Source organism: Anomalospiza imberbis, chromosome Z, assembly GCF_031753505.1.
Source record: "Anomalospiza imberbis isolate Cuckoo-Finch-1a 21T00152 chromosome Z, ASM3175350v1, whole genome shotgun sequence".
Classification (NCBI taxonomy): domain Eukaryota; kingdom Metazoa; phylum Chordata; class Aves; order Passeriformes; family Viduidae; genus Anomalospiza; species Anomalospiza imberbis.
Window position 1 is genome coordinate 69,748,542 of NC_089721.1, and position 23,266 is coordinate 69,771,807.

A 23,266-nucleotide genomic window follows, 5' to 3' on the forward strand; every position below is an offset into this window, starting at 1 on the left:
CAGGGCAAACACAGGTTAATAACCCATCAAAGGTATGCATCAACTACGCAAACACAAAACTGCAAACTACTAAACTCACCGTGAGCCAGCAGTGTGCACCCACAGCCCAGAAAGCCAAATGAATCCTGGGCTGCATCCAAAGCAGCGTGGGCAGCAGGTCAAAAGAGGCAATTCTGCCTCTCTTCTCCTCTTGTGAGACCCTCACCTGCAGTGCTGCATCCAGCTCTGGGGTCCTCAAAGTGAGAAGGACATGGAACTGCTGGAGCAAGTCCAGAGGAGGCCACCAAGTTCACCAGGAACACCTTCCCTGTGAAGTCAGGTTGAGAAAGCTGAGGCTGTTCACCCTGGAGAAGTTTCCAGTATCTGAAGGAGCCTACAGGGAAGGCAGAGAGAGACACTGTGTTGGGAACTGTAGTGATAGGACAAGGAGGGGTAGGTACAAACTGAAAGAGGGGAGGTTTAGGGAATCTCCCCTATTTATCCCCAGTTTAAGATGGATATAGGGAAAAAAATTATTTACTGTGAGGATGGTGAGACACTGGAACAGCTTGCCTGGGGTGGATGCTCCAGCACGTGGTGTTGTTCAAGGACAGGTTGGATAAAGCAACCTTGAGCAACGTGGTTTAGTCGGAGGTGTCCCTGCCCATGGCACAGGGATTGGGACTAGATGTTCTTTTATATTCTATGAAACCAGCACTGGCAGAACTGAGGTGCTACAAACCTGCAAGTGTGTATTAACAAACTTGTGTAACAACTTACAAGTAGTGTGTCCTGGGCCACTCATTTCAAGAAGGACACCGAGAGACTGGAGCATGTCCAGAGAGGGGAACGGAGCTGGGGAAGGGAATGGAGCCCCAGGAGAGCCTGAGGGAGCTGGGAAGGGGCTCAGCCTGGAGAAAAGGAGGCTCAGGGGGGACCTTGTGGCTCTGCACAGCTCCTGACAGGAGGGGACAGCCGGGGGGGGTCGGGCTGTGCTCCAGGGAACAGGGACAGGAGGAGAGGGAACAGCCTCAGGCTGGGCCAGGGGAGGATTAGTTGCATATTAGGAAGAATTTCTTCAGAAAGGATGGCTGGACATTGGAATGGGGTGCCTAGGGAGACTGCAGAGTCACTGCCCCGGCGGTGTTCAAGCAACGACTGAACGCGTCACTCAGTGCCACGGCCTGGCCGACACGGTGCTGTCCGGTCACAAGCCGGACTCGCAGACCTTTTTCCCCGCAATCGCTCCGTTCCTCCTCTCTCTGTCTCTCTCTCTCTATATATATATTTGTATTTCTGCGTCTCCGCCCCCTCCCCTCCTCACGCTCTCCCCGCCCTCAGGCGCGCCCGCGCCTGCGCCGTGCCGGGCGCCTCAGGCGGCGCATGCGCGTCCCCCCCTCCCGCCGAGCGCGACACCGCCTCCCTCCTCCTCCTCCCTTTCCCGGCCTCTTCCCCGCCACCTCTTCCCGGGGAAGGGACGAGGGCGGCCGGAGCGCGGCACGTACCCGCCGCCATGCAGATCACGCTGAAGACGCTGCAGCAGCAAACCTTCCGCATCGACATCGACCCCGAGGAGACGGTGCGGCCATTGCCGGGCTCCCTCCCCGCCCCCGCCCCTCGCTCCCCTCCCCACCACCCCCATCCCCGGGACGCGGCCGCGGAGAGGGATGCGGGGATCTGTGCCCTCGCCCCCGGGGAAAGGGGGCGACGGACTCCTCCGGTGGAGGTGACTGGAGATTCAGTGAGGGGTTGGGGTCGCGGGGGTGATGCGGTGTCCGCCCGGGATGATTTTGCGGGATTCGGGGCCGGGGGGTGGGGGTGAGCTCAGCCGGGGCTAATGAGGGACCCCTTTTCCTCGGGATGCTGGTGGGTAAGAGTGACTTCCCATCGCCGAAGGAAAGGGGCTGCCGTGGCCAAGCCTCCGGCGGAAGGAGTTTTCCCCTCCTTGTTTGTGAGGAGAACGCCCCGGAGGTGGGAGGGGGAATAGCTCGGGAGATGGAAAGGGGGAACAGCCCGGGAGGTGGGAGGGGGAATAAATATCTCTCGTAGTCCTGGGGAGGAGAGGAGCGCTATAAGAAAGGAAAGTTTTTCCATTCGGAAAGCTGGGTGCCGTGGGTTGGCAGTCAGTGGGACACAGATCGCTGCTGGCTTATAATGGGAGCACTAGGAGAGGGGATATTGTGAAAACATCTCTCTCTCGGGGTGGGGCTGGGGGTCCAGCCGAAGGAAAACGTGGTAGTCCTTCCCCTCCTTCCATGGATTCCCACAAGGGAAACGCTGGGAGAGCTGTGGGGCTTTTCTGCCGGGGCAGGAGCGTGATCTGAAGAGGGGCTGGTGTTTGCTGCGAGGTGCATCGCTGTGTGCCCGGGCAGGTGTGTGCTGTGGAGGCGGGAGGGTTTATTGTTTGGCCTCACGGGGCGAGCTGCAGTGATTAATCAGTTTGCACTTAGGAGGGGAGGGAGTGCGGGAGAGACTCGGCTGACCTTGGTGGAGCCGGTGTTGGGGTGTGTGACGCGGTTCACAGCAGCCTCGTTCCTCCTCCTCGGTGCCTTTGGATGTGTCTGATGGTGCTGTGAGCGAGGAGGAGACATGTTTTGCTTCCAGGTGAATGTTTTCTTCTGGCACACAGGAGCCCACTGGAAAATCCTTGGGGAAATGCAGTGTTGTGAGATGAGAGGAAGGGCCCTGAGTGAGTTGGCAGGGTTGGAAGTTGCCTTGTCACTTGCCTGAGCAGAGATGGTTGTTTTGATAGCCAAGTCCAGACACACTTGTGGCTTTGGTTTGAAAGATCTGGGTAGGCTGGCAGCTTTCCTTTCCACCAGCCTTTCCTGTGACAGGTGGGCAGTGAAGCTCTAGATACTATGGAACATTGTATCTGCTTTTATAAATTCTGTCGGTTTACCCTCTTCTGTCTTAAGAAAAATAAAGGATGACAGTTGAGAGTTGGTCTAAGAGCTCATTTGGGTTACCATTGTGACTGAGAGACATGGCAAATGCCTAGGAGAAGCAGAGGTCAGAAACCTTCAAATATTTAAAACATAAGTCTTTGCTGTTACTGAGAAAACTTTTTTTTTCTTTTTTTTTTTTTTTTCTTTTTTTTTCTTTTTTTTTTCTTTTTCTTTTTTTCCTCTTGCTCTCTGCATTCAGTAAGGTCCTGGAAAGTAAATTTAAAGAGAGGACTGAAGGAATGTTGCCAGTCAAAGCCTTCACCAGTTTATGAGACAGCAGAATGCAATGACTAAGTTGGATTGTGGGAAAATGAGACTGCACCCTCTGTTTATAAATGTAGCCGCTACAGTGGCTCAAAATAAAAATGCTCCTCATGAGCATAACTTCAGGTTTTGGCCAGGAATGGGTGGTAAGACAGAGGAAAACTGGTAGAATTTTAGGAGAACTTTGTTTCAAAAAGAGCAGGATAAAGCCTTGGTCTTATTAATAATAACTGTAGAGATTAAAAACGTGTTTAAATTTCCATGGTACATTTTTTAGAAAGTACTGTTGGAAATACTAAAAATCGTAGACCTTAGTAAAGAGAAGTTCAGCTTTGAGCCTTCCATTACAAACTGAGTCTTAAAATCAGAAAACACTTTGAAATATGCTATATTGAGGAGGTGCCTCACAAGTGTGTTCTTAGAAGTTCTCAGTCAGACTGTTTGGAATACAAAAATTTTAGCTAAATATGCTGGTTTCTTAGATTAATTTCCTGAGACCTTGAAACATGTTTCATGGAGTTTGGGAAAGATTACTTTTAGTCTTTGGACCATGTGTGTGTTTCTCAGAGATAGGCTTGTTTACTTGAATTTCTGCCCTATGCTGTGACAAGGCCAAAAATCATGTAGTTGCAATAGGCACAGGAAACCTGTTGCTCCAAAGCTGGGTTCTGTTTCTGTAAAATTGCTTTTGTGCTCCTAGCAATTTCTCCCCTTACTCTCAGTACCCAGTTAATCTAGAGAGACTTGATGTTACTGTGCAAGGTAGAATTCTGACAAGTTTTAATGTTTGTAACTGAGAGCTGTTGTTGATAGGAATATTTAAACCAATCTCCAGTGAGAATTTGAAGCAACATACTTCCCAATAATAAATTATCCTTGCTATTTAGCTTTTTGCACAAGCAGCTGGTCTTTTTTGTTTTTTCCCTATTAAATCACGCAGTTTAATTTTAAACTTTCCTTCAGTGGTGTGACTCTAATTTTGGTTTGGTTGTGTTTTAAAACGTTGGCCAACTGAGTATTTGGAGTGAGTGAAAATAATACTTGAAGCTATTATCTTGCTTGCCAAAGCACTGGGTGAAGACTCTCAGGTACCCTGACTGACTAAAGAAGATGAAAAGATTTAGCCTCAGGCCCTATTATTGGGGAAGGCCTGTTATCAAATTAAATTTTTGCAAGCCTGACTGTTTTTCCTTAAGTTTTGCGATGTGCCCATCAAGCTCCACGCGGGGATGGATTTACCCCTTGTGGTCATTCTGGTGTTCCGAGTGGGGCCACTCAGGGCCTGAGCATTTAGACTTAAGCAGGGTAAATGAAAGCATGTATTCATCTGCACTAGCTGCTGCTTCTTTTTGTTGGCTCTCCGTGAGAAAGTAAATTTGTTAAACATTGTGTGAGGAGCAAATAATAAGCACGGTCTGACACTGATGCAGACCTGTGTAGCCACATCTCTTGTCTGAGGTGACATTGTAGGCTTCTAAATGTGGCACTTCTATTGTAGTTATCACTATGTACACACGAAACAGGGTTTTAAAAATCTTCAACAAACATTCTTAACTTTGAAAGTGAAACACCAGGCAAAAGTTAAGTCTGTCCTGTTTAGTTCTCAGCTCCCCCTGCGCTGTTAACCTAAAAACCTGATTGTCAAAATGCAGAGAAGTGCAAGGAATATTCAGGATGTCAGCAGTCTTTTGGCTGCAGTCTCTGTGCCACATAATATGGGCTTTCACATTTCGCTGTTCTACTACAGCACTTGAACACCCAGGAAATGCCAGCTTGTTTAACACCATGTCAGCAGAACACTTAGCTGTGGAAGTTTGAGCTTCTGCTGTGTTCTGGTGTGTCCTTTATGTGGCGATTTCTGGATGCTAATGTTACTGTGTCAGAAGAATTAACTTTGTAGCAGTTCTGGAAGAATCAGGGACTGCTGCTGAGTGATATGGTGAAAGCTGACTCCCGGGTCTATAACTAGTGAATGGGTATGAACCTGCTCTTAAAAACCTCCTTCCTACCTGTGTTTGAGTGTATTTCCCTGGGAGTTTATCATTTTATGGTTAAAGGAAAAGTACTCAGTTCAAAATCCAGAAGTACCCTTCTAGGTTAAAGATGTTTTTCTCTTTCAGGTCTTGGTATTCTTTTTTAATTGCTCTTTGGGTTGAACAGTAGATATCTTTCTCCTCTTCTGGAGGATTGTTCTGTTGTTCTTGCCTCTCTTTAGGATTTTATTATTTTGTGTGTGTGTGCTTGCACAGGCAGAGGACGTGTGATTTTGAAGGGCTTGTACTTGCTGCTTGTGGTTTGATACATGACTTTGCAAAATTGAAACTTCAGAGATCACTAGAATAAGAGTAGCTACATTTCTTTTTTCTTTGTTTTCATATTTTCTTCACAGACTGTAGCATTTTGGAATTTTGGACTGTTTCAATTTATAGTTGTTTAATTAGCTCTCTAGGGGCTTTTTGCTACTGCTTTCCTTTGGTGGGTAGTCCTTTTCTTTTTCCTGATTAGAGTTAGGATTTTCAAGCAAAGGAGGTTGTTCTGATTCTTGGCTGAAAAAGGCTTTCACATGTTCAGGAATATTTTCCTGAAATTCTAGTGAGTGTTTTAAATATTATTTCCAAAAAACTTTGGGCAGGATGACACATTTAAAAAAAATAATAAAGGAAACGATAAGATAGTATAAATTACTTAATACAACTAAAATTATTTTATTCATATTCAAATATGTTTTTACATGTTGCCCATTTTTCAAATGCTGTGGCTCTGCCCATAATTTTTCAACTACTTTATTGAGAATGTTCTTACCCAGTTTAGGTGTCAGCAAAGAAAAGTTAGCTTTGTACTTTTAATGATTCGGCAGTATTATGTGCTGTTTTTCTCAAAATCTAATCTGACTTGGGCCAGCATTGCCAACGTGGCCAGTACACTGAAAAGTTAAATACAGACCTTGTACACACTTAAGGATGGTTCTGTACATATATTTAATGTCTGTTTTGCAGGTATGACTAGAAAGCAAGGGTATCTGTCCTTGGTATGAATAACAACAGGCTGGAAGGTGTTCCCTTTGAAAGTTGGTAAAAGTGGAGAGTACATTTTAATTAAAAAGATTTAATATGAGCAGATGATCCTGCTGCAGTTTGGAGTCTTATTGCTGCCCTTGTGTGTAGATGGCTGTATTTACTCACAAACCTTTCAAAAACATTTTCTTTGAATTCCTGAAACATGGAAAAGATCATCTGTAGGTGTGAGGTAGGGGGCTGTGAACTTGAAGCACTGAAGGGTATGGCTGGCAATGTTTTCTTCCACCAAGGTTTGACACGGTTCCTGCGGGTGGAGTGGACTCTGTGAAACAAAATCTCTCTTTATTTCACAGGACATGGTGATGTGCAGCATGTCTTACCTAGAGCCTGTAAGGATGTAAGGATGGCTGTCCTCTGCGTGCTGCCCTGCAGGGAGCACCAAAGGAACGGGAAAAGGAGAGGGAAGGGCTTGCCGTGGCTGTGAGCACAGAGTGTTATCTACACACTAACTCTGGTTCTCCCTCTCCTTGTCTTTCCCTGTGTTTTTGTGTCAAAGGCACCCCTCCAACTGGCTGGTCAGCATGCAGTGCTGGAAAAGTGGTTTTTAGGTGTCTTTTTAGCATTGTTTGGAATGGCTTGTCAGTTTCCTTCATACTCAAACAACTGTGTCACTTTTATAATTGTAAATTGGTTAGTGGGGAATATGCCTGCTGTAAAAATTGTCTGCCCAAAGCTACAGGAGGATTTTTTGTGCTAATCAATAAGACCATGCAAGAGTCACCACTCAGAATGTAAGCTTTCTTCCTAAAACAAGCCTTTGTGGCTTCAGAGGCAGGACTGTCTATCTTGCTACTTTTCTTCAAGCTGCAGATAGCTGAAAGCTGTGCTTCAGGTTGACATTTGTGTTCCTGTCTTAGTACAAAACTGCTTTTAGTCACCTTTTTGCATCAGAAGACTGGCCCCGGTGTCTCCTCTTTCAGGCAGGGCATACATCAATTTTGAAAAACAGGGCAGAAGTGTGTGCAGGCCTGGAGGCCAGCTTTGAGATCAGAAATTATTTCTGCTGATCTCTGGTCAGTGCATGACAATTACTACACTTATAAATTTGTCTTCTCGGTAGATGAGCTCAATTTTGTAGAGGAAATTAGAAAGGTAGAGGTAATTGCAGAGAAGTAAATGTCAGGGCTACATTTGGATTTTTACCTTGACAATTCCGGATTATTTTTCTTCAGAGAATGCTGCTTCTTTCTTTGTATGCAAATTTCAGCAGCAGTAAATACAGCGAGTAAATAAAGGAGCTTACAAATGCTTTATCCTGTCTGTTTTTAAATGCTGGAGTAACTCTAGATGCCTTGTTTATTTGAGTACAACTGGGTTTTTTTCCGGGCTCTTAGTAAACTCATAAGCCTTACTAGATTCACAAGGCTCTTCCTCTCCTGTGGTTCTTTCCAATTAATGTATCTGTTATGCCTTTGAGGCCTGAAGTAGGGCAGTGATCTGTTCATGTAACCACCATTATTATTGCCTTCTGACTAAATGTGAGTGTCCTGTTTAGAAAGACAGTATAAGAGAACACTGTAAATGGAGTTTTGTGCCAGAAAAAGGTGCTTTTATAATTTGTAGAAAGAAGTAGCTGGAACCAAATACATTCTTACCAGTAAAAGTACTGTAAAGCATTGACTTATGAGCTTAGTAGTTTCTTATCCTCTGTGTGTTTTCAGTAGTAGGCACAATATTTGTCATTAATCAGTTGCTGATCATGGAGTTTGATTATGGGTAGTAAAACCTGTTACACTGGTCATTTTGTTGCTTCATTAGCAGGTTTGTCTGATACAGCTGCATTGTCCTCGCCTGACTTTGAGCAGTGTCTATTGTAGCAGTATAACATGTGGTTAATATTTTTGCAAGGGCAGTGGGAGGAGAAAACTCAGGAATATTAAGCCTAAATTCTAAAAAAGTTTTCAGACTATGATGCCCTCCCTCAGGGAGGAGGAAAAGAGCAAAGTCCTTTGGAGTAAAAGCTTTTGTCCTTGTCTAGCTATGACATTTCCCAAAGCCTTCGAGAAACCCATTAGCTTACTACAGAAAAAGATGAAGAGTGGTAGAGAATTATAATGTAGATTAGAAAAAAAACCAACCCTCTGTGCAGCATTTATTCTCAAAGAGAAGAAGTTCAGCAGAGCTAGGTTGGTAGTGAGGATCTTTCAGAGTTGGTCTTGGGATCCATCTCTTTACAGGCCTTTAATTCCTTTGATAAGAATTTGAGTACAAATCCACAGAAGCACGACAACATTGGCAAAGACCAAGTTTAGCATTAGTACCTGTCTGCCTAACTAAAGGGTCAGAATACGGTAAACGGCTCTACGATGAGCAGTGTGAATTAATTGGAATCAGGTTCATTAAAAGGTGAAGACCTGGAGATCATAGATCCTGAAACATCCAGGGAGAGTAGTGATGCTGTTCTGCTTCAGGTGTGCTGGACACCTATTCCCAAGGGCAATGAATTTCTGCATGTGGAAAGAGGTGCCTGGAGCCTGTGGAAAACTGTGACTCTGACATGAAAGAAAACTAAAGAGATCTGCTTGGCTTAGCTCACAAGTTTTGGTGAAATTGTGTAAATGTTTTATGCTGGCAAGCACCAGTGGATGTGAGAAGGCTACTCATGATTGAATGATAACATCAGTGAAAGAACAATAGTCTGCTAATTAACTTGGGCTGGAATCTAGGAGAAGATTTTCAATATCAAAGTAAACTTTGTAGCAGCCTCCCGGTAGAAGTAGCAAACAATCTTGTCTGTGGGTGCATCAGATTCCTGATGAAGATCGTGGTGTGGAAGTTGGGTTTGTGGCTTGATGTCAGAAGAGATCCTTTCCAGCTTTGTATTCAGTTCCTCCCAACATCTCAAGAAATTCAGCAATTTTTCTTGCCCATGTAACTATACATTAAAACCGAAGAAAGTGCACTGTTCACTTTTTCATTAGGATTTATGAAATGAGTCTCTGAATAAACTGACGATTCTTGCCTCTTTTGTGTTAGAATTTATATGAGGTAGGAGAAATGAAAATTGGTGTGTGAGAGGGAACGGTGAGGGTATGTGATCAATGGGAACTGTGTGCCTGGATGGAACCAAGCATGCCCTGCGTGCTTAGCTGGCAAAAAGTGACTGCAAGGAACAACTGTGAAACTCAGCACTGGTGATTTAATGAAACCCATTTTTAGATGCCTGTCTGGGATGCAGTTGATGACTGGTATTTCTTTGGAAGACCTCAGTCTTTCAGTTAGGAGTCGATCAGCTCTAGTACTTTATTAAACAGATTGCATGGCATATATTCTCAAGGATACTGCATTAAGTTTCTGAGTAGTAGGGAGAGTTTCATGTCTAAATTCATAGGGGACAGAAGAAAGTCATCTTGACTTGCAAGTGTGCTGTTTCTGAATCTTTAGGGTAAAGTGTTTGTAGATGAATTGATGCTCATTCTTGAAGTTATTGCCATAAAGTACAGGCTCTGCTTATTGTGCTGTGAAATTTTATAAGGGCAGAGGGAAAATGGGATTTGGTGAGGTCTGAAATACATTTTGAACCCTAATCAGGTTGAATAAAGCTAGGAAGCCTGAAGGTCTGGTTTATGGATCTGTACTTATGAGTAAAATAAATCATAATCTAGGAGTGGTTTCTCAGTTTGATGGATCAATGTGCTGCGTGTGCTTCCCCAAAATTAATTTTCACTTAATAACCAATGGCAGTGCTGATGTTAGGTTCTCAGCAACCTAATTTGCTAGAGGCAAAGTTTAGGATGTTGCTTTTTTCAGCAGTTCGCTGCACCAGCAGCTGGAAGATGCAGCAGTCTTTTCTGAAAAGCATTGAGAGGGCTTCTCCCTCTCTCTCTCTTTGTTTTTTAATTCCTCCTTGAAAATGGAACATCTGTGGTTTAAATCTAAATGAAAGTGGATCATACTACTGTCTGACATACAGGTTGTTGCACCATTATGCATTTTCTTCTCTTAGCAGAATTAATGGCACAGTTATTTCCCACTATGCCTTCAGTCACTCCAGCTAGAACTACAAGAGGAAATTCTATGCCACTGGAACATTACTGCTAAAATTGATGTATCTGATCTTATCTATTCCTTTTTTATTCTGAGAATTAGTATTGTATCCTCTGCAAATGATGTGTTTCTGGCCTAGGCTAGGCAGTGATGAAAGCCAGAAGAATAGGCAAGCACTTTTTATTTTAGCCTGAGTGTTTCTTGAACATCTGTCTCTAATACGAGAATGAAGTCTGCAGCTGACTGCATTTTCTTGCAGGTTCAAGCTCTAGTAATTAAGAGTTGGTTTGAGTCCTTTTGTTTGTCCTTTGAATAGGTGGGATCCAATCAGTTCATTGTATTCAATTGAGATAGATCAGATTCCCTTATCTCTAAATCACTATTCTGTATAAAATAGTTGAGCAATGCTCTGAAATATTCTTGAATGTAAGCTGGAAATTACTCAACTATTTGGTGTATTTTCAGTTTTTAAGGAACAACTTGAATGACATGACAGAATTTTGTGATTGGGACCCTACGGTGCATTACTATCAGACACCATAACATATTGGGTGTCTTTGGATGGCAAAAGTTCAGGGTAAAGTGAATGTCCATTTAAATGAGAGACCTATGTAAATGATCTTCCCATTTGCAAATGGCAATGTCCCTGGGCATAGATAGCAAAATACTGTAAATTGGCTCAGTTATGTTAAGCTTAAATTTCTTTTAGATTTCTGTAAGCTGTCAGCCAGAGAACTGAAGTATTCTGTGTTCCAATTTAGGATATAATCTGTTCTTAAACTGATTGATGTGCATGGCAAGAATACAGGCAAAGAATAAAGACTAGCACTGAAAACTGTAACGGCCTTTTCTCCTCAGGATTTCCAGTCTTTTCAAGAATTAAGAAGTTAATGGTGGCCCCTGTATTGTCAAGCTTTAGCCAAAGATTGTCTCTGTTCTTTAGGAGAAAACCTGTAGTTTGTTTTTATGTTCAGAGCCACCGTGGTTCTGTGACCTCATGGTGTTATTTGCATTGATAACTTATTTCACTGAGGCAATAAATACCAAACTCCTTCATCTGGATCCAGTTGTTGCATAATAATTAGTATATGTCCTTAGTCTGTCCGGACTTAGACCACCACAGTAATAAAAATTATGTCAGTATTAGTATGCAGAGAGGGTTTTTGGATTGTGGAAGGGGCCTGTACAGCTGAAGCACAGCCACCTTTATGTCCAACAAGGCTGAAACTACCTGTGGCCACCGAGTTAGTTTTCCTAGGTGTGATCCTGTGGAACATGGGGCTGCATGCTCTTCGTGGTCCTCAGCATGTGAAGGATGTGGACCTTTTGGAGCTGGTCCAGAGGAGGCCATGAAGATGTTGAGAGGGTGGAGCACCTCTCCTATGGAGACAGACTGAGAGAGCTGGCATTGTTCATGCTGGAGAAGAGAAGGCTCTGGGGAGATCTTGGAGAACCTTCCAGTGCCAAACAGCGGCTTATAAGAAAGATGGGGACAGACTTCTTAGCAGGTCTGTTAAGAGTAGATGTAAGGAAGGGATTTTGTACACTGAGGATGGTGAAACACTGGAACAGACTCCCAGAAAACATTTTTTTCTCATTTCCCTTGGCCGCATGGTGTAAATGGAAATTTGCCTACATCTGGAGATGAATGCCACTTGCCAAAGGGATGAAAGTATACTCCTGTTTGTCACAAGCTTATGGAAGGGGGATCATTTTGAAAGGTTTTGGAAGATGTCAATGCCTCAGGTCACCTGGAGTACATCAATCACAGCACAGTAATAAAAAGGGGAAATGCTACACACAGGTGGTCAGCAAAGGCAAATGAATTGTTGGATCCTCCTACAGTAAATATCTTAACTCAGTTTCATGGATCCAATTATTGTGTAGTAAATCAAAATGTGTGTTCGGTGTGTCCTGACCTAGACTTTTAGCTGTTCAAACATTTATGTTTGAAATAACACATCTTGGTTTTGTTCCTTGTGGGGAAAAAGACTGCTGTCTGGAATAAAACAATAGAAAATAAAGGAGACTAAGTAGATATTTGAAGCCAGTACCCTGATTGATGCAGTGGACATGAATAATCTTTAATTTTCTCCCTCAAAACAGATTATGCACTTAGTCATATTGCAATATTTGTTACAAATCTATGACAAACATGGTACCTGGGTATAAAAGAAGTAGCCTGGAGTAATTATCTTTGAGTGATTGGTACAAGTGCATAAGAGTACATAAGGAGAGTGTTAAAAGGTAGACATTTGCAAACATAACAGGCTTTTAACATGATTCAAGGGATTTGCCCTAGTGCATGCAGGCCTTTAACTGAAGTTGTGTGAAGTATTAGACAGTATTATTATTAATGTTTAGGTAAAAAAAAATCCTTGATGGCTTATCTGTGATGAAGGAGAATGTTCAGTAGCAACGTGAGTCACTACCATCCTTAAAACTGGGGAGGAATGAACAAGTTCATATTTTTAATTTTCAAGAAAATATGCTTTAAAAATAAATGTAAATCCAAGGATAGGACAGGTTGTTGTAAAGTAAGTGCATAGAATAATGATGCTTTCAGCAAACTACTGTAAAATTTGACTATCCTCTGGACTTATGGGTGGCAGTGAGCTGCTCTTAGTTTTGCTGTGGGAAAGCAACTGCCTGGTGGAGACTTAACTCCAAAGCATTTGGCAGGTGCTGGGATGGCATGTATAGTACAAAATACCAAAAGCATCCTTTCTTCATCTGCTGGGGAAAAAGAGCCTGTTTTTGTTTAGTTCCATAGAGGGAAGCAATACGTTGCATTCTGTATCTTTGCAGAGTTTTATGAAGAAGGTTTTTTGAATATTCAGGAAAAAGAAAAACAACCTTTAGCAGGTAGTGTTAACTTGTAGTAATAAGCTCATAGCAGATTGGTTGTCATTGTTTTCTGTATATTGGGAATGTCTGCAAGAAAGCAAGAAGAATTGACTGTGTTTGCAGGCAGTTTGTCATAAAATATGACTGCAGATGTGTCAGTGCAGGAATGCTTTTACAGGAGCTTGCTTTACCTCCTCAGGGTAGCATTACAGAGTCTTCCTGGAGAACTGAGGGCATTCTTGCACATGACAACAACTAGCAGTGCCACTTGAGCTATTGGTGCTGTGAAAGTGTGGGTGATGAATCAGTGCAAGCAAGTAAATGTATAGGCTTAGAATTGCTGTGTGAAGCTCCAGAAATTGTGGTGGAGAGGGAGGAGTTGAAAACAATTTATGTAAGATAAGCATCTGAACATTTTGCCCAAGTCTTTGCATATGGGGGCTTCAAGGTTGAATGTCGTGGTGATCTTACCAAAAAAGCACCCAGGCATTCCCTGAAAAGTGGTTATGATGATGAAAACCTTCTGTTCTGTTTATAGCAGGTGTACCCTCTACATTCAGGGAAAGAACAGGGCAAACGGGTCAAGAGATGAAAACATTTTTGCTCCCCAAATTTCTTAATTTATTTTTTCACTGTGTTGTACACTCATACTAATAACTTCTCATGGAAAAATTAACTACCTAATTTGATTCAGCAAAGGATACTATTTGGGAAAGGGACATGATGCTCTGCAAAGTGGTTTCAATGACATATTCAGAAGACTGATAAACTTGACATAATCAAGGCATGATTGAAACTACTCTCCAGTATTTAAAACTTAAAGTATACTTAATTGGGTTTGTACTGTGAACTTTGTTTTCATTAAGACTGTTTTTGTGCTTTAGGTGAAGGCACTGAAAGAGAAGATTGAATCAGAAAGGGGGAAAGATGCCTTTCCAGTAGCTGGCCAAAAACTAATTTATGCAGGTAATGAACATTCTGAAGATAACTTATCTGAGCCTGCTTTATTTTATGTTGCTGTTTGACTTGGATGTGAATGTTAAGTCTTCTAAGATATCTAAGAACTGAAGTACAGACAGGATAAAAACCCCCACAAACACAGAAACTAACTCAGTGTCAAAGGGAACTCTTAATTTTGAATTAAGAATTTTTTAGGTTTTAATACATGTGTGTCTGTCATCTTTTCTCTTGTAACATGATGTCTTAGGGATATGCTGGGTGAAGAAGAAATAGCTTTTTTTTACAAGAATTCAGGATTTAAGCAGGTCAAAGCTGCTGTTCTGGCTTAATTCTTTTCTTGTTCAATTTATGCTGTGTATAGCTGAAGCATTACTGTATATACCTCAGAGAATTAAAAACCAGATTATTTCTTTTGGATTGACAAAAGAAACCCACCACCAAAGATGTACAAAGGTACTTTCAATAATTTTAAGCTCTGTCGCTAGAAATGTGCATTATGTAGTAGCAAAAAGCAGGCTAATTTCAGTTAAAAACATGAAATTAACTTTATTTGAGCTTTAATTTACTAGCCTTGTGCATTCTGGAGCTAATACAGAAATCCATTTTTTTGTTCTCATTTTACGTCAGAACTTTGGTGCTATTCCAGTACTCCCTCCCGTAATTTTTTTTTCCCTCTAAAACTGACCTTGAAAGAAACTTTCGTGGACTTTTCATTTTTGTCATGTACTGCTTTGTAACAAGTATTGTCTCTTTCACTTGTAATAAGCCAAAGCCGCTGTTAACAGTGGAAAGATGCTAATGGGAGAGAAGTCTTGAGTCTCTGTTTTTGTACCGCTCCTCTGGAATACATCTCATAGCAAGTTTTATGTCCCTGGTACTTCAGTGGAGGGAATGCATGTCACGAACATGAAGGTGGAAGTCTCATGCATAACCAAGAAATGTGAACTAGGCAGAAGGCTTTGTGCAATGTGTGTTACTGCCTGGCACTCTTAATATTGTGTTTCTGTGATTGCAAAAATCAAAGATTGCATAAGATTCTGTGACATGACTTGAGTGTTTTGTGAAGGATAATGTACCTGCAGTATTGAATAATCCTCACAAGCAGTAGGAAATGTAGGAAATAAGATTGAGAATATAATATTATTCAAAGATGTATTAGCTTTGTTTTTTTTTTTCCCTTGGACAAGAGATATGAGTGTATATTGATGACATTTTTACTTTTATTAAAATGAGCTGTAGAATTTTTGTAGTTTGGCATACCAAAGTGATACCCCCAGCTGACTTTCATTAGAGAGGCAGATCCATTGTGTTGACATCTGTTGAGCTCTAGAAACCCTGAGAGTGGTGGGTTCTGAGAAGACAGGATGTCTGTATATGTACTTTCAAAAAGTATTTGTATTATATTGCATACATGTTCATTTAAGCCTTCCCCGAAGTGCCTATAAAAATTGTAGGTAAACCCATATATGTTCTGAGTCAGATGCTACAGGTATTGCTATTACTGCATTACTTGTAATACTTCTTTGAATGTTTGACCTGCAAGACTGGTGGAGCCAGTCTTTTGTGTTCTGAGTGCCATGAAGTGTATGTGTTGCTTGATTTCCTTGCAATCTTCAGGATAAGGATGTGTCCTTCTGGTTGCAGTCCACTAGAGAGGCTGTGAAATGGAAGCAGTCTGTGGCACATCTTCAGAAAATTAATCTGTTTAAATTGTAAAATATTCACTGAAAAATCTGTAGTAGAAATCAGTGCTATAAAACTCACTGAAATACAGACTTGTTTTTCTGATTTGTGGTGCTACCTCTAAGTCAGCTTATTCTAAGAAAATGCAGAAAGTATGTGGCTTACTGTGTTCCTAAATTCTTGTAGAAGTGATGCAAATCCATCTTGTCGCAGTACCACCTCTGCTTATGAAACATCAAAAGTCACAGTATAACAGATGTTTCTGGCTTTTTCTGATAGCTTTTTCATACTTCTGTCAAGGTGGCAAGTTATGGAATAGTTGTAGCTTTTTCTAATGTTTTTAGCCTTGCAAATTTTTGAAGTTGCAAGGTCACACACTTGTTATTGCAGGTAATGCTCTTATCTGAAGAACAAATGGAAGATAAGTAGAAAGGAATTTCCCTTACTGTGTAATCAGACATAAGTTACTTGGTTAAGCTTTTTGTGTGTTAATGCCTTTCCTCTGTATTGCACATATCTTTGTTAAGGATCTTTTCCAGATTCCAGTGAATCTTTCCAGATTTCATGCTTTTATTTTAAATGGTTTTAAAGCATCTTCAGCACTTAGGGCAGCAGCCCTCAAGCTATCCACTACTCTGTACATCATACAAGAAAAAATCTAGCTCTTCTGCCAAAGCTTAATGGACAAACTGCTTTTTGTTGCGTTGTTTAACGTTTATTTATAAGTCTGCATAAAACATGTTTTTGTGAGGAAATCCCAAGACAGTTTGATTTGTTATTGGTTTGTTAAACAACTTCTTAACTTCTGCTTGTTTAATTTCCCAGGTAAAATCCTTAATGATGAAACTGCTCTTAAAGAATACAAGATAGATGAGAAGAACTTTGTGGTGGTTATGGTGACAAAAGTGAGTAATTGTTTTTTTTTTTTGAGTAGGAAGCTTCATTAATTTAATTCTGTTTTTTTCTTATGATGAGTGATTTTACATGCCCATCCTTAAAACCAGTGGAATTTTGTAATATGCAAGTTCAGGTCAACAGTAAAAAGCTTGTGTGAATAGACAAAAAGTATTGCTTCACAGTCTTGGTTTGCCTAGACTGATTTTTGGTTTTGCTCTGTCCTGAATGTTTGTATCAAAGAAAAAAATTGCTAATGGCTGATTTTACTGTTTATTCTTTCTAGTCTCTCTGTTATTTTTTCCCTTTTATTATTAAAAAGAAGGAGGCAACCTAGGTAGTTTGTTGTTAAATCCTCTGTATGGAACTCTTCCAGTCTTGCCATGTTGCTTTCATAGTTCATGGCTTTTTCTTCTGTCAAACTCAACAGGATAAACCAGTAGAGACAGGATACATCTGGCAGTAAACAAACCTGTGGGTTTTGAAAGACTACAAGTGCAATTTATAGGGAATGACTGTGACATGTGTTTGAAATACTTCTTCTCTGAACCACTTGTCGGGCTGCTTCCAGGAATCAAGCCACTGATTTTACAGGCATTCCAGACCATTGCGATCTGAACAAAACTGGCTTCATCTGTCTTCTGGAATATGAAATTAATTTTGAAGCTAAAATTCCTCCTCCTGACAAAGAAAACAGATATTCCCTTTATTCCCAAATATGTCCTTTATTTCTGTCTGGTAATAGTAAACATAATTAAACATGTGGGCTTGTTAAAGATAACTGTTGCTGTCTTCCTGAAGCTTCCTAGTCTGTGGCTTGCCACAGGGGCATTTGTCAGTCCAAGAAAACAGGTGCAGATGAGATGTCAGAGTCCAGTTTTTCCTTTTGTTGATAGCAGAAGACTCCAGAGAAGTTATGCAATTGCCACTTCTGGAAATGTTCAAGAAATGTGTGGCTGTGGCACTTAGGGACACTGCTTAGTGGTGTGTGTGGCAGTGCTGGGTTAGAGTCAATCATTTTGGAGGTCTCCTCAACAATTCTATGATTCTAAAGGCAGATCTCCATGAAGAACTGCTAAATTCAGTCTATTCTGATAATAAAGGACCTGTACTTTGGGAATTTCTTCAGTCTTACAATCTTTTTGCTAGTCTTGGAGCTCAATTGCTCTTTCCTGATTCTATTGTGGATAAGACATGCCCAGTCAGGTAGGCACAGAAAATGCTAAATTTGATGCTCAGACGTTGCATTAAGGGTTTAGGAATCCAGCAGAAAATAACCCCCCTTGCATTCCAACTGTGTCAGTGTTTTTTTTCTTTGAGTGCTTATTAAAATGTTATTTGCTGTGCCCCTCATGTTGGAAGCTATTAATTCTTAGCTTTACCTCTCCTTGCAGACAAAAGGAGGAAGTAAATGTTTTCTTCTTCAAGCAGGCAACTTCTTCTGAAAGTGGTGCACCTTGAATAAGTAGTTTTGTTAAAGTTCAGCTATATCTCTTGGAAAGGCAAAGATTGGGGTCAGCTTTGTCAGCCCTTGGGGCTATTTCTATATAAAGGGATTAATACTGCATCCAAGAAAAATTCAAGTTTCCATTAGAGATGTGAAGATTATTTCACAGTTGCATACAAGTATTATTCACTCTAAATATTCTGCTGTAAATTGGTAGTCCTTCATTCTGCTGTGTCCTTGGCACATACTTTATGTACTGAAGTATTTGAGATGTTATTGTAGTGCTCTGAATGCAAAGATTGCATAACTGAAACATGTTTCAGGTGAAGTTTATTTTTTTTTCACATCTGGTGTTCCAGCAAACAGCATTTCTAATGAAATGTGATTTCTGTCTTAATCACTTTTTTCCAGATCTGAGTGGTGAGAAAAGCTTGTGCTTGTTCTGCAGATGTTTTTTGGCAACTCCCTTGGTTTCTTCTGGAAAATGTGCTTTTGTAAAACACGGGATTGTTTTCATATTTAGAACATTGTGGTCTGTAAATATTTAGATCTTTGCATTTCACTTTATCCTCAGAGTGTGAGCGCTCAGGTGTGCGAGTACTTCAGTGATGCTCTCAGTTGCTTGTTGAAACACAGTGAAGGGTGTTAAAGAGTTAATGTCTTGCAACCTTTTAATGTTGTGCTTGATGTTGAGGCAGCGATAACAAACACAAATGGACTTAACAGAACTTAGAGAGCTGTGGATTTATGATCTTTGTTTTGTGCCTGAAAACTCTTGTCCTCCTGTAGCCCAAAGCAGCAGCTGGAGCGACTCAGCCGTCAAATACCACTTCCACTGTTGGCTCAACAACTGCAGCTCCCACAGCAGTTGCTGCACCAATCCCTGTTCCTGCCCCTGTGCCAGCTCCTGTCCCTCCACCACCAGCACCAGATGCAGTGGCATGTGAACCAGCAACTGTGAGTACTCCGAAAGAAGAGAAGCCAGAAGAAAAACCACCTGAGGCACCAGCTGCTGTCAGTCCATCATCAGTTGACAGGTATGAATAAGCCTCCAAAAACTGGTTCCCCTTTCTGTTGCTTCTAGTTTTGATTTTAAGGTTTTATTACAGTGTTAGGCAAATCACTCTCTCCATTCTATATAATTTTTCTTCTTTCTTAACTGTAATTTCAGTGTCTGACTCAAGTATGATATTACTGATTGTAAGAAGCACCTCTCCTTGCTTATGCCTTCTCCTGTGTGAAGTGTGGTCTTGGGAACAAACCTTGTGGAGGAGAGAGTTAAATGACAATAGACTTGAGCTCCTGTTAGGCATTTTAGAGTTGTTATCCTGCAAGTTTCTTTTCAGACTGAGGATATTCACCTGCAGTGGGGATCTGCTAAGCTTTTGAAGTCTGAAGAGGAATGTGTCCTGTCCTGCTTATAACCCTCTGATTGTGCTTTTGATAATGTTGGACAGATTCAAGCCATAAATTCCTTTTTGCTGTACGAGTCTCTTAATTTCTGGAAAGAGATTTTTTCCTCCAAAATGTAGGATGTCATAATGCTCTTAATCATGTAATGCTTTAAAGCTACAAGTTTGTTTTTTTTTTTTTTTTTTTTTTTTGGGGGGGGGGGTGTGGTTTTTTTGTGTTTTTTTTTTTTTTTTTCCCTGAATGTTCCTTGACCCATGTGCAGGTAATTAATTGTGAGAGCTGGGAAAACTTTTCACCTCAATTTTCTACAATTGAGAAAATCAAGAAGTTTGAGGTTTCCTCCCTGATGTGTCCTGTTGCCATTTTTTGCTTAAGTTGCTTAAATACTGCATGGCACTAGAATGTTGTTAACTGGAATTCAGTGGCCCCTGATGTGCTGCATAGCATGAAATCTTCATTTTTCATACTCTGGGTTTTACTTATTTGTGTGTTATTTCTGGGAATACTGGTGCACAAGACGGTATTTTTAAAGTGATTGTATTTAAACAGCATAGAATACTGATTTGATGATAATGAAGCAAAACTTGCAATTGCCTAATATCTTGAAAAACTCATCACAAATTTCTTGCACTAAATACACAAATTCATGATTTAATTTTGCAGTTCTGAAAAATGAGTATCTCTTAGAAATGGAGTGCAAATGATGTTTCATTTATCAGTCAAATTCACTTAGTTGTTAAAAAATACTAATGAGTGGGTTTATTTTTTTTTCCCTGCGCAGTTTGTCCAGTGGGTTCAAAGATCAATCTGTCATACTGAAATAGTGATTTTCATGTACAGATTGCAGTTTTGTAAAACTGCAGTAAGGGACCTTCAGTGTACACACTTGACAGAGAAGAACAATATAATTTTAACATATACATCAAAGTTATCACCTGCCTTGATTTCAGTGAATGCTGTTTGCTTCTGATTTGCTTTAGAAGCTAAATTACTAAGGCAAGATTTATTCACCCAAGGCCAGGCCAGCTGGCGTCCTGCTTTGTCTTTGATCTTTTTTTTTGATTGTAAATCGTAACTACTGGCAGATTCTAGTGAAGCATTCTTGTTTGAACAAATTATTTCTTGCATAGATCTTACAGAGTTCTCTGTAAGTGCCTTGTTGGATTGATGGAAGTGCCATCTTCTGAAAACATGCAGATCAATCTGATGATCTTTCACTTGCTGGTAGGAGTTGCCAACTCTGGTAGCCTGATAAATGTGTGGCTTCTGCAGCTCCATGTCCTCAAGTCTGTCATGTTATCAAGACTGTGTATTCCCAAAATATGCACACAATATGGATATAACTATAAATATATGTCTGGCTGCTTAGGTCAGCTCAGGCAGGGAAAATCCCAGCAGTCATGCAAGATACGTCAGCCACATCTGCTTCCCTTCTGGTTATTTAGGGCAAAGTCCATTCCTGCAAAATGAATATGTGCAAAACACAAATGAAAAGTAGGAATTCTGTTTTGATATCTGGCTCCTTAGAATTTGCCAAGTTTTTGGTACCAGCGCATGGGGACTGCCTGAGCCCTGCCACCCTGCTCCAGGCCCTGATACTCATATTCCCATTGCCTGCACATGCACACACACACACACACACACACACACACACACACACAGAGCTGACCCAGGAGCTGGCTGCAGTCCTTGGCCTTCAGACTTCCACAGTGGCTGGTCTCAGCAGTTGCTGGCTTCACTGGTGTCTGGGTCCCCCTAACTCACAATTCCCTGTGAACACTTGGAATTCCACATATACACACGTGTGTGTAGAATAGAGACACAGACACCCTGCATTATGAAGAATGTTTAGATGTAGAATTTAATAGAAAGACAGGATGGATGGGTGGTGAGGTGCTGAGCACAGCCAGGCAAGTGTTTCTTATGTATGACTGGCCCTTTTTCTCCTCTTTTTCCTCTCTTGACCTGTGCTTTTCTTCATGCATGGTGCCTTCAGCTTTCCTTTCCCTGCTTTTGGTTCTTCCTCTAGATTTCACCCCAACACTTTTTCCTGGCACCCCCCAGTGAGTTGCACTACCCTGTAGGCTGTAATGCCCTTGAAGGAGTCTGGTTGACCCACCCTGGGTGTCACCCTGAGACCAGGGGGCTGATGCTCTAAATTTGCAGCCCTGGGAACTGGGCAGCCCTTGGCTGTGGCTGATTAAAATTGGTATTCCTCTGCCTAGTGTTGTGCCTCTGTGTTCCTTGCTGTTCATGGAGGTGAGCCTTTAATCCTGTAATTTAACAACTTTGATAACTTGAGATAGAGTAATTGCAAATGTTAGCAGTTTATATTCCTGGGAAAGTAGTATACTGAGATTTTAATAAGTGCTTGCCACCGACCTCCTTGGGTCCTCATTGAGGTCAAACTGGTGACTGTGGGGAAGCAGTTAGTGAGACTGCTGTGTGCTTTTGAAAATCCACCTTGTTCTCCACCCTTTAAAGCATTCAAGCGAGCAGATGGCTAATCCCTGCGCAGATGGGCAAGAGCCAAACTTCTGGGGGGTAGCGGGGGAAGGTTGGCCTTGTTTTGAAAGTGTTAGCATTGTAAGTTTGTAAAATCTATTCTCACTGTAGGACCAAAAGAGAGCTCTTTGGAAAGCTCTGTTGGTTTTTTAGAAACAAAATGGGCTATTAGAGTTACAGCTGCTGCTACTTTTTTTTTTTTTTTTTTTTTTTTGCTTTTTTTTTGTTTTTTTTTTCAAAAACAGGTAGTTTTCCAAAGTTTTGTAATTACCATTGCACTTGTCTTCATCTTACAGTACAACAGGTGATACATCTCGATCAAATCTTTTTGAGGATGCTATAAGTGCACTTGGTAAGTGGAGAGTTTTTTTTAATGTAGACATTATTTTGGTGCAGCAGAAACATGACGGATTAGCAGATGTTGACATTTTCTTCTGTATCTGTCATTGCTAAAGTTATAATCAAATTGCTCTTCTCTAAGACCTGAAGTTGATATCTTGGAACCAGCTTCAAGAACTACTTTATTGAAGAATATTTCCCTTTATATATTTTTATTGTGTAAGAGGAAGATCCTTGCACTCCTGGCTTTTTTCCCCCATTTGCTTTAATTTCTCTTCTAACTATTCACTTTGAATAGAGTAGTAGCTTGAATAGAAGACTAGATGTAAATATGTGTGTGCTTTTCACTTTTGCACCCCAGAGTGCAGAGTTGGTAAAATGGCTGCCTTTATTATTCACTTATTCCAGCTTTGAAAGTACTTTGCTTTTTGGCACATTGAGATTAGATAAATTCACCAGATCTGGGCTGAGAAATGAATGCCTCCATGTACTGACAATCAACTTACTTTTATTTTGACAGTTTAAATAATCTTTGTTTCTCAGTGGAATAGACAGAATAAAGACAACAGGAAGCTCTGCCCATCATTTATGCTGATTTGGGTAGCTAGGAAATTATTAGGCAAACCCACAACTCCTTACTCCTACTGAAATTTTTAGGTTGTTTTGGAGTGTAACAAATTCAGGTACAGAAATAAAGAGGAGGTGGTGTTTTTATTCTGTCTTTTGTCTTTAAATATGAAGCAGCAATTTGGTACAAAGAGTGAAACCAAGTAAAGAGTTTCACTTACATTCTCATGTGGATATATTGAAGGCAGGTGCTGTGATTAAGCAGCTCAGGGTGATTTAGAAGCAGCAGTGATATTTTACATGAGTTAGTTGTAGCTACTAGATTTAGTCTGTCCAGCTGCAGCTTAGATCTTAGG

At 41.1% G+C, this 23,266-nt stretch overlaps 1 protein-coding gene across 2 annotated transcripts in view; it reads left to right on the forward strand.

Annotated features, from left to right (window-relative positions):
- The first annotated feature begins 1,374 nt into the window (after positions 1-1,374).
- The window catches only part of RAD23B (RAD23 homolog B, nucleotide excision repair protein), a 36,761-nt gene continuing 14,869 nt past the window's right edge, over positions 1,375-23,266 (forward strand). Inside the window, exons 1-5 of one of the 2 annotated variants that reach the window (XM_068177614.1) lie at positions 1,375-1,558; positions 13,987-14,068; positions 16,571-16,650; positions 18,876-19,123; positions 22,301-22,356. In XM_068177614.1, the coding sequence (XP_068033715.1) occupies positions 1,493-1,558; positions 13,987-14,068; positions 16,571-16,650; positions 18,876-19,123; positions 22,301-22,356 (532 nt within the window). In that variant the 5' untranslated portion in view covers positions 1,375-1,492. Of the gene's footprint in view, positions 1,559-1,824; positions 1,951-13,986; positions 14,069-16,570; positions 16,651-18,875; positions 19,124-22,300; positions 22,357-23,266 lie in introns of those variants that run through there. The other variant, XM_068177613.1, reaches the window with a different exon arrangement.